General features: G+C 41.8%; 1 protein-coding gene across 1 annotated transcript; it reads left to right on the top strand.

The window, feature by feature from the left end:
- Positions 1–6: 6 nt before the first annotated feature.
- On the top strand, positions 7–7,209 carry ZNF852 (zinc finger protein 852). Its single transcript, XM_005882642.2, has 2 exons — positions 7–143; positions 4,293–7,209. Exon 2 carries the CDS (start codon positions 4,304–4,306, stop codon positions 5,741–5,743), a length of 1,440 nt encoding a protein of 479 aa, XP_005882704.1. The 5' UTR covers positions 7–143; positions 4,293–4,303; the 3' UTR covers positions 5,744–7,209.
- The last annotated feature ends 4,923 nt before the right edge of the window (positions 7,210–12,132 follow it).

Below are 12,132 nucleotides of genomic sequence, written 5' to 3'. Positions count from 1 at the left end.
AGCGCCGAGGGCGGGTCTGGGAGCGTTTCGCCGCCCGGGGCGCCCTGCCCGGAGGAGACCATTTGCAGGAATGGTTTCCGCGCTTTCTCTCCTCTCCTAATCGTGCAAACAAAGCTGCTCATTGCCGACGGCTAGGGACGCGGGTGAGTGACAGGAAAGTAAAAGGAACTGCAATCTGGCGATGTTTTCGTCGGGAGGCTTCCTGATATTGAAAATTTTACGCATTGTTACGCAAACTCATAAACATATATTATGAAATGGGATCCTACTATTGCTTTTAAAAACTAATTCTGTAAAACAATGCTGTGATGAAATATACATAGCATTGACCAAATGATACATAAATATTTACTATTTTAACCATTGTAAAGTGTATAGTTCAGTGTCATTATGTACATTCATACTGTTGCTTATAGGAAAATTATAGTATCTTTCATTTGTGGAATGCGTTTGTTCATATGCTGGTTAATTTTGGTGCTAGCATTATGATACCACGAAAACATGTTTCCAAGTAGAATTAAAAGAAAACATTTTTTAAAAATATATTTTATTGATTTTTTCACAGAGAGGAAGGGAGAGAGATAGTTAGAAACATCGATGAGAGAGAAACATCGATCAGCTGCCTCCTGCACATCCCCCACTGGGGATGTGCCCGCAACCCAGGTACATGCCCTTGACCGGAATCGAACCTGGGACCCCTCAGTCTGCAGGCTGATGCTCTATCCACTGAGCCAAACCGGTTTCGGCAAAGAAAACATTTTGTTTGCTATTTATTTTCCCATAGTACACAGTGCAAGAGACTTAAATGCTGTATTCACTGCTGTGACCTTAGTGTCTGATACATACTACTTGCTCATTAAATTTTATTAAATTAATGAAAGAATGTATCCCCATCAGAATAAGAATGGTCAGAATTTAATGTCCTTGATTGCTGAGTTAATCCTAAGTTCAGGGTGAGGCAAAAGTAGATTTACAGTTGTATGAGGAATAGTTTCTTCTTTTTTTTAAAAAATATATTTTATTGATTTTTTACAGAGAGGAAGGGAGAGGGATAGAGAGTTAGAAACATCGATGAGAGAGAAACATGGATCAGCTGCCACCTGCACATCCCCCACTGGGGATGTGCCCTCAACCGAGGTACATGCCCTTGACCGGAATCGAACCCGGGACCCTTGAGTCTGCAGGCCGATGCTCTATCCACTGAGCCAAGCCGGTCAGGGTGGAATAGTTTCTTCTTCTTTTTTTTTTTTTTTTTTTACCATGCAACAAAACTTTTATTAACATTTTGAACAGATTCAGTCATTACTAAACTGGTAATTTCTAAACTTAAATTGGGGAAACAGTTTATTCTTGTATTATTATTATTTATTACATTATTTTACATATAAGTATAAATCTACTTTTGTCCCACCCTGTGTTTAAGATATAAATCAGAAAAAAAAATACAGTAACAACTCAAACTTCTTCAGTTTGAAACATTTAAATTTTGAGTAATTAGAGACTTACAGAAGGTTGCAGGACTATACAGAGTTCCCTTATCTTCTTTACCCAGTTTGCTGTAAGTTAATATCCTGCATAATCATACTACAATCATCAAAATTAAGAAATTTACAGTGGTGCAATACGGTTAATGAAGCTGACTACTTTAATCAGAATTCATCAGGTTCTGACTATTGACCCTTTGTGTTCCAGGATGCAGTCTGCAATCCCTCATGCAGGTGTCATGTCTACTTCTCCTTCAAACTGGCAGGTCCTCCGAAGTCTCTCAGTCATTCCTTGTTGTTTTTTTTCTAACATTGATATTTTGAAGTATTTCGTATTTATATTTTTAGAATGATCATCAATTTGCTTTTGTTATATGTTTTCTCCTTTTTTGAGAATGATGTTGATGTGTCTTATTACTGGTGATATTAATCTAACCCTGTGGTGTCTGCCAGATTTTACCTCTGTAAAGATAGTATCTTTCCCTTTGTAATTAGTATTTTGAGAAATATACATATACATATACATACATATATACATATACATATACATATATATACACACACACACATATATATATATTTACACACTAGAGGCCCGATGCACAAAAATTCATGCAAGAGTAGGCCTGTCTTCCCCCAGCTGCAGGCACCGGCTTCCCTCCAGCACCCGGAATCCAGGCTTCCCTCCTCCGGCCACCCGCAGGCACCCGGGACCTGGGTTGCTTCCCTCCACGGATGCCCATAGGCACCCGGGACCCAGGCTGGCTTCCCTCCAGCCCTGGCTTCGTCAGGAAGGATGTCTGGAATGATGTCCGGAAAGACATCCGGTCTAATTAGCATATTAACCTTTTATGTACTAGTAGCCCTGCACATGAATCCGTGTGCCAGTAGCTCGCTGCTGCCCTCCTGTAGCTCCCTCCGCCCTTCCTCCCCCCCCTCATAGCTTGCTGCCCTGCCCCCTCCTGTAGCTCTCCAACCCGCTTGTAGCTCGCTGCCCCACCCTCCTGCTGATCCGTGATCCGGTTGTTAAGCGGTCGGTTGTAACATAATGACCATTTGCATGTTACATCTTTATTATATAATAGGATACACACACACACACACACACACACACACATATTTGTTGTTAATTCTCACCCAAGGATATTTTTTCCCATTGATTTTTAGAGAAAGTGGAAGGAAGGGAGGCGGGGGCTGAGGGGTGGGAAGAAACATTGATGTGAGAGAGACCCATCAACTGGCCCCCTCCCTCACCCGCCTCATTGGCCCAGGATGGGGATCAGACCTGCAACCCAGGTGCGACCCTTTGTGCACAGGCTGGTGCTCTAACCACTGAGCACACTGGCCAAATCTCAAAGTGAAGATACTTTATTTTGCATAGAAATATCCTCTTTGTCCCTACCTTTCACCAGTCAATTAGCATTCTTTGGTGGATCTTGCCTGCAGTGATGATTTCTGTAATGGTTTAATGGTGACTTTGATTTCTGTTATTCCTTCTACATTTATTAACTGGAATTCTTTGTGAGGAAGGATTGTGCCTTCATCCCCTTTTGTTTATTTGTTCAATGAAGTTATATCATTGTGTGACATTAGATGTGTAATTTTTTCTTTGGCTTATAGTGCAGCGCTGTTGTTCATTTTGTTTTCTAATCTGTTCCCACTTTGGCCATTGAGAGCTCTTTCAAGTTGCCTGTTTCTCCCCTGAGGTGTCCCCATCCTTTTCTATGTCTGCCTGATTTTCTGGCATCACAAACCACTCAACTTGTATCTTCTTTACTGTGGCCTGGAATCAAACACTTTCCCCCAAGGACTCTGGTTCTGTTTATTAGAGAAAGAATGGTCAAGTTTGGGGAAGTAGGTTTGAGCATCTTTCTTCCTTTCTTTTTTCATTTTAAAATGTTTTTATTGGTTTTAGAGAACGAGGAGGTGAGAGGGAGAGAGAGCAATAGAAACATCAATGATGAGAGAGAATCATTGATCGGCTGCTTCCTGCATGCTCCCCACTGGGGATTGAACCCACAACCCAGGCCTGTGCCCTGACCGGGAATCGAACCCTGACCTCCTGGTTCATAAGTCAACACTCAACCACTGAGCCACCCTGGATAGGCTTTCTTAATTTTTATACACGTGCAGTATTAGCTCTTACCAGTCCAGTGCTCCTGGGTCTATAGGATTCCCACTCCTAGAGCTTTGCTCTCCCCTTCTGGCCTTTGTCTCAGCATTTCTGAACCCATGGCTTTTCAAAATCTTGTCATTGTCCTGTCATACCAGAATCGCTTCTTTTTGTTACTTTTTTCTAATCATACCCTCATAATGTAAATCTCCCTTCAACTATCATTTTTGCCTGCACTATTTCTCATATTTGATTGGATGTATTTGCTCTCATTCTCTCTCCCCAACATCTTTGCTGAGAGTCATGGAATCATATAATGTCAAGGTTGGAAAAGATCTTTAGATTTTATTTCCTAAGGATACATAGCATCTGAGTGACCTCTGGAAGATCAGACATGCTTTACATCTGATCTCTTACCTTTTAATAACTCTGCTCACTCAACTGTGCTGACTCAACATCTCTTTGTCCTGATGGCTCTTCATCTACTCTCCACTGAACTTCTCCTCCTTCTTTGTCTCTCTTTTCATGAAGAAAAATTTGAGCTATTTCTGATTTTCTCTCTTATTCTCAATGTGTCACCTCATTCCTTGTCCATATGTGAAGGCTTTTTTAGGTACATAGACTCCTGATGATTCTGTTTCCTCAATAGGATGAGAAATGAGTAAAAGCTTTCTTCTTCTTTCTTTTGGGATCAGTTGAGACTCGGATGGAAAATTCAGAGTTGCCTCCAAAGCAGGAAATTTCTGAAGAAACAGAGTCATCTGATGGGACATCAGGAGGCCTGCATGGGGTGGTACCTGAGGGACCAGAAGCTGGAAATGCCTGTGAAGATGCTTTAATGAAGCTAGAAGCACAACCCTCAGAGGAGGAAGGGAGCAGACTGGAAAGTGATTTCTTGGAAAGAACATGTGAGGATAAAAACAAATCTACAGAAGATGGATGTGATGAGTATAAGGATCTTGGGGAACATAAGAATCTGTCCTGTAGTCCTACAGAATATCAAGTTTTGAAGGCACAGAAATTATATCAATGTGATGAATGTGGCAAAGCTTTCAATTGGAGTTCACACCTCATTGGCCATCAGCGAATCCACACTGGAGAGAAACCCTATGAGTGTAATGAGTGTGGCAAGGCCTTCAGGCAAACTTCTCAGCTCACGGCTCATCTCAGAACCCACACAGGGGAAAAGCCCTATGAATGCAGCAAGTGTGGAAAGACCTATCGACACAGCTCCCATCTCATTCAACATCAGAGACTCCATGATGGGGAGAAACCATATAAATGTAATGAATGTGGAAAAGCTTTCAATGAGAGTTACAAACTCTATGACCACCAGAGAACCCATACTGGGGAGAAGCCTTATGAATGCAATGAATGTGGAGCAACCTTTACTCGGAATAAAAATCTTCTCCGACATCAGGTACTTCACACTGGGAAGAAACCCTTCAAGTGTAACGAGTGTGGGAAAGCTTTCTGTTCTAATAGAGATCTTATTGACCATCAGAGAATTCACACTGGGGAGAAGCCTTATGAGTGCAATGAGTGTGACAAGGCCTTCACTCGGAATAAAAGTCTGATTCGACATCAGCGACTCCACACTGGAGAAAAACCATACAAATGCAGGGAGTGTGGGAAAGGCTTTAATCAGAACTCTCACCTTGCTGACCATGAGCGAATTCACACTGGAGAAAAACCTTTTGCATGTAATGAGTGTGGTAAGGCATTCAGCCTGAGTAAATGTCTGATTCGACATCAGAGACTTCACACAGGTGAAAAGCCCTATAAATGCAATGAGTGTGGAAAATCCTTCAATCAAAATTCATACCTCATTATACATCAGAGAATTCACACTGGGGAGAAACCTTATGAATGTAATAAATGTGGGAAGATCTTTAGTCATAATTCTAGCCTTATGGTACATCAAAGAACCCATACTGGGGAGAAACCCTATAAATGTGATGATTGTGGGAAAACCTTTAGTGACAGCTCACAGCTCACTGTGCACCAGAGAGTTCACACTGGCGAGAAACCCTATGAATGTATTGAGTGTGGAAAAGCGTTCAGCCAGCGTTCCACTTTTAATCACCACCAGCGAACTCATACTAGAAAGAAGCTCTCAGGTCTGGCTCAGTTTCATAAGGTGTAAGTTTCCAAGGTAGCCAGGAACATTGAATTAAGCTTTCTGTATAAGAAGGATGCTTATCCTTACCCTTTCTTGAAACCACTAATCAAAGTGGACCATTCCCTACATGCTGTCTGCTAGGTCATGAAGGTGGAGAGTGGGAGGAACAGTGCAGTCCTTCCCCACTATTGGGGAAGTGTGGACTACACGTTTACTGTACTTGCAGGGTTTTTATTTTATTTTATTTTCTGTTTATAAATGTATGTCATTTTTTTTTGACATGCATCCTGTAATCAGATTGTGTACTTCTCAGGGACAGAGGTTAAATCTTCTTTATTCTATTCTACTTTCATTTCCCAATTTACATAAAGTCATTCTCTAAGACTGATTCACTCCTTTCTCCATTTCTAATTTTTATGAGTTTATTTGAGCCAAACTGACATGACTGAAGTAAGATGCAAATGCCCCTCTCTTTTTTTTCTCTTTGCTGTAGCTCTTTTAAAATTCATCACTAGTTAAAAAATAATTTTTAAAATCTCAGCTCTCTAATTGCACCCTTCTTAAAGTGGGCATGAACTTTCCTCCCACCATTGGACCAACATTTTATAGGATATCACATGCAAAAAGCTCATTTATATGTTCTACATGTGCCCCTGTTTTTTAATTTTTATTTTTAATTTCATAAAAATTTATTTGAACCAGAATTTTGAGGACATGCTTGGAACCCCTGAGAGTCTTACTACTATTTTCTCAGCCTCAAAGAGCTAATGGATTTCTGCTTGAGTGTGCCGTGTGTGTGTGTGTGTGTGTGTGTGTGTGTGTGTGTCTAGGTTTTGGAGTCTACTGATGCGTACTTTTTCCTGCACACTGACTCCAGTTCTGACCTACCTGGCTCCACCTGTTGCCTAAATAAACAAGTTAAGAACTGCTTCAAAACTTACTGCAGGAAGACCTAACTTTCCTGGCTTTGGCAAAGATGATTCTAAATCCCAATTAGAAGCATTCTTGAAAGCTTGTAATTCATAGTGATCTAGTTTGTTGCAGATAATAGAGTTAAACGAATCTGATTTCCTTATCAACTAGTTCTGTCTTTTCCAACTGTCATCTAATTTCAAGCTGAGAAGTGTTTCCTTAATTATTGTTATTATCTTCTGGACCATCTTACATTCCCAAGGGCAAAAGAAACAGGAAATCTTTTCAGAGGATATTCTCTCCCTTTATAGTCGTATATAAGACATAACCTTGAGCAACTTTTTTCTTCCTTGGGGCAGGGCCCCACTACTGGGGGACCTTTGTATCATGTGTTCACCCCCTTCCTCTTAGCAGGAAAACAGGATTGACAGTGTGACAAAGGAGGAGAAGGAAGTTAGAGGTACAATGTTAGGTATGTAGCCTAGAGGGAAGAGGTTTTTGTGAGCTCCGATTTATGTCTCAGAGACAATGGAGAAGAAAGGGAAGAGAGTTGAAGCTCAAGAAAATAAGAATTAAATGTGATTCTGCGCCGAAACCGGTTTGGCTCAGTGGATAGAGCGTCGGCCTGTGGACTGAAGGGTCCCAGGTTCGATTCCAGTCAAGGGCATGTACCTGGGTTGCGGGCACATCCCCAGTGGGGGATGTGCAGGAGGCAGCTGGTCGATGTTTCTAGCTCTCTATCTCTCTCCCTTCCTCTCTGTGAAAAATCAATGAAATATACTTTTAAAAAAATGTGATTCTGGGGGAGGTATCTCAGATAAGGTTAGAAAGAATGTTTATTGGGGGCTTTTAAAAAAGAGAAATGTGAAACTAGCTTATTTGGCATGCTAAATTACATGGGAAGCATTGTCTAAAAAATGATAATAAGCCTTAGGTTATATGTGTATGGATAAATGTTACTAATATAGGTAATCTTTTAATTGAAGTTCATATAAATTTGTCAATATTGTCATTGTCTAGTTGTTAATTTATTGTATGCCACAAAATAATTAAATTTTCTTATAAATGAACTCATAGTTTTAACCATGTCCATTTTTGAAAGTCTTTTAGTCATTTACAAACAATTACTATTTACTCTGGTTCTTTTGCAAAAGTGCTTAATCTTCAGAGAGATTAATGAAAAGGACTCTGATAGTCTAGAATACAGGTTTCTGATTACTTTCAGATCACTTTAACTAAACTGGGTAAGAATTTCCAGAACTCTAATGGAAAAATCAGATTCAAGCAGAATAAGAATAAAGAACATAAGATTAAATGAACTGATAAGAATGATTGCAATTTTTATGACTTTTTGTTTGAAACATGCAAGTTCTTTAATGTTTTGTTTTTTAGATTCAAGAAAATCTTTTTCTTTTTTCTCTTAAGCTATAAATGAATTTGGTAAATTATATCTTTGAAAATAGAACTAAAACATTTATGTTTTTGCCCTGGCCAGTGTAGCTCAGTTGATTGAGCATCATCCTGTGCACAGAAAGGTTGCTGGTTCGATTCCTGGTCAGGGCACATGCCCAGGTTGTGGGTTCAATTCCTGGTTGGGGTATGTGCAGGAGGCAACTAATCGATGTTTCTCTCTCACATCGATGTTTCTTTCTTTCCCTCTCTATTCCTCTCTCTCTAAAATCAATTTAAAAACATAAAAACAATTTTATGTTGCCCGGCTGGTGTATCTCAGTGATTGAGCGTTGACCTATGAACCAGGAGGTCATGGTTTGATTTCTGGTCAGGGCACATGCCCGGGTTGTAGGCTCGATCCCCAGTATGGGGCATGCAGGAAGCAGCCAATCAATGATTCTCTCTCATCATTGATGTTTCTCTCTCTCTCTCCCTCTTCCTTCCTTTATAAAAAATAATAAAATAAAACCTGCAAGTTTAATGAGTTTCACAATCAGACAAGAATAGCTTAAACATGATGGTAACTAAGAGTGAAACTAATATCGAGTTTTTGGTCACTCTCTGATGTATGAGAAGATAACAAAAAGGGGAGAATTGTCAAAGTAATGACAGAGGTCATTAGACTGAGGTGGTGCTAATACTTTGGTGGCTTACCTAAGCAAATTGAAAGCTAAGCTAAAGTCAATTCCTGTGAATGCCTCCAGGTTAAGAAAAACAATCAGAACAGCCAACTGGGCTTTCCCAAATAATGTAACCATGCTCAGGCGACATGGCTCAGTGGTTAAGCGTTGACCTATGAACCAGGAGGTCACAGTTTGATTCCCGGCCAGGGCACATGCCCGGCTTGCTAACTCGATCCCCAGTAGGGGGCGTGCAGGAGGCAGCCAATCAATGATTCTCATCATCGATGTTTCTATTTCTCCCTCTCCTTTCCTCTCTGAAACCAATAAAAATATTTTTTAAAATAATGCAACCTACTTAAGCTATAGCCAATCGAATAATTTGCCTTGCTTCCTCACTTCTATAAAAACCTTGTCCCTAGCTTCTGTTGATGGTGTTCCTAACCAATTCCAGTTTGGCACTACCTGACTTGAATTGATGTTTGCTCAATTAAATATATAAACTCAAAAAATTAAATGTGCCTCGATTGTTCTTTCAATAGTACATAGTGTTGGTGGTATTAAAGGGACATGGAAGCCATCATGTCATCATGTACTATATACACTTTGTATTTTAGTGAGAAATCTGGTACTTGGAGAATGGCATGAATACTCAATTTGGACATGTAAAGGTAAGAATCAGAATTGGTCCCTTCAGTCCAGGATCTCTCAAGTCAGCAAAGGACATAAGGTCTATAAAAACATGCCTGGTACAGGATGAACGTACGAAGTGTCACATGTTCTCATACTCTCTGGGACTCCGATAGGTAAAGGGATAGCAAATAAATGACCTTTTTGCTACTATTCTCTTACTTTCTGAAATGGCTGTCATCAGAATCAAGGCTCATACCAAGTGGATTGAAACTGAGCATCAGGAAAATGCCTTGGCTGATTTTCATGCACAGGCGGCAGCAGTAGCAGCAGAAACTGTAAGGGTTGTGGCATATGGAAATGAAGTCCTTTCTGCTTTTGAAAAAATGATCCCTTGTTGTCCAACTTTGCCTTTTGTCATCCTGAGGTCCTTGCAACACAGCAACAGTCATCTCCTGAATCAGAGAAATCAATAGGCAAACTGGTTGTAAATTTAGTCAGGGCTATGGGAAATTAAATATGGCCGCTTGGTTCTTCCAAGCTTCCCAGCAAACCCCATCCACTGGTTTTTCCATTCATTAACCCACAATGGTGCAGCTAAGATGTCTCAAATAATAAGTAAATATTCGTGTGGAGACTGCTATAAAATTGTGAAAAACGATGGCCAACTTTCATGTTCATAATCCAGAGCCTCAAACCTCCTCCCAATGGACCATTTGAGTACCTGCAACTGGACATCATTTCATCTGCCTCCTAGTATGGGTCACCAATATATTCTTTATTTTTTCTGGATCTGTGAAGCCTCCTTCCCTTGCGCAAGACTGACCCCCCACAGTGGCAAAGAAACTGTTGAAAAATGTGTTTCCCACTTGGGGTTTACCCTCCACAATATCTAGTGACTGAAGCACCCACTTCACTGGGAGAATCATAGGAGCTTTAACTAAAACCTATCACTACAAAGTTCTTGTAATCATCCCTGCTCCTTCTCACCTTCAATCATCAGGCAAGGTTGTAAGAACAAAGGGAATTCTTAAACTCGAAATCTCTAAACTCACTGAAACTACTGAACTTCCTTGGCCTCAGGTATTATCTCTGGCCTTTCTGACTGTTAGAGAGCAAGATCTAAATTTTAGCCTGGCTGGCATGGGTCGGTGGTTGAGTGTCTACCTATGAACCAGGAGGTTGCTGGTTGGATTCCTGGTCAGGGCACATGCCTAGGTCGCAGGCTCGATCCGCAGTAGGGGGCGTGCAGGAAGCAGCCAATCAGTGATTCTCTCTCATCATTGATGTTTCTATTTCTCTCACCCTCTCCCTTCATCTCTGAAATCAATAAAAGTATATTTAAAACAAAAATATTTAAATTTAAAAATTTGTGATTCATAAATTGGACAGCTTCCAGGCTAGTTGATAGGAGCTCTGAAACGTATGAGGCAAAGGATTCTATAGGCAGAAGGGAGCAGAACCAAGGAAGTTATACTAGGCAGAAAGGTGGAGTGATTATTGCAAGCTTCCTTTCCCATATCAGATGGATGGCAGGTATTTATCGGGCTGATTACCTAACTAATGCTGACCAGGAAATTCCTGATTGATTTACGATTTCCTTTTGGGGAGACCCAGAACTGTAAGTTAAGTGTCTATTTGGTGACAATGGGCTTATCTTCAGCAACTCCATTTGGTGTCTATTGTCTTGTCTTTAAGAAGTTACTCAAGAACTTCCTGATCAGCATTAATTAATTAACCCCTGCTGTCCCCTATAAGATTTTAAAAATTTACTCAGTTGAGTTTTGTTCTTTAACAGGAGAAAACAGCTGGAGGCGTGGGAAGGTAAGTTTTGCGTGCCTGTGGCTGGGAATAAAAAAGCACTTCTACCCCCGCTTGTGGTGGTGACGGGGGAAGAGGCTAGTCCTGGAAACTAGCGTCTGGTTCCCCTCATTGAAGGCGGCCCCAGGGTGTAATGAGTGATCCCTTATCTCCTTCCTGCCAGGACCCGTCCGTGTCAGCGGTCAGCTAGATCTCTCTGGTCCCTATTTTGACCCCTAGCTTTGGATCCTATTATTCCCCGGGGGAGGGGGGAGGCGGGAGGTAAGAGGCCCCAAGGGAAGCCCTGCACATACACTGGGAGGGGAGTGTGTCTTAGTAACAAATTAATTTATAGAAAATTATTTTTTTGTGTGAAATACTTGTGTGGAATATTAAAGAGTAATATTAAAGAGCACAGGGAATGACCGCTCTGGCCAAGCCCTAGCTGCACCATACAGATAAGACCATAGCTGAATGCTGCCCTTAGGAATGACGTATGTAAATCAGACACCTTCTGGTTGACGCTGTAGTGGATAACCAGGTACTCTGATTCGCACTTGTGTGATGACGTATGTTACTGATAGCCACCGGGACTGCTGTGGGCCAGAACAGGCTGAAAAAACGGGTCCCCGACTTCAGACATCGATCGTCCTCTTGCTCCACGCTCCACGCCGCCTTGCTCCACGCCGGAGGGCAGAAGAACGGCCGAGCCTCCGATCGGGAGACAGAGTGGGAACACGGGCCAAGGCTGATAGAGCTGTGGGCCCGGATGGCACGGGGGAGTGGAGGGCAGGCGTGGTGCGGGGGTAGTGGCGAGTGTTGGGGATGAGCCCCGCCCCATCCCCCATGACTTAGACCGTGGCGGGCCAGCGCTGCACTGGAACCGGGAGAAGCCGAGACGTTGGCCCTCCAGGTTCCTAGAGAGGCCGCCGAGGCCCGAGGCTGTGACGCGCTTGCGCGAGCAGATGGGCGGTGAGACCCGCACTGGGCGTGCACTGC

The sequence above is a fragment of the Myotis brandtii genome, unplaced genomic scaffold, assembly GCF_000412655.1.
Source record: "Myotis brandtii unplaced genomic scaffold, ASM41265v1 scaffold731, whole genome shotgun sequence".
Classification (NCBI taxonomy): domain Eukaryota; kingdom Metazoa; phylum Chordata; class Mammalia; order Chiroptera; family Vespertilionidae; genus Myotis; species Myotis brandtii.
This window is presented reverse-complemented; position numbering and strand designations above follow the sequence as displayed.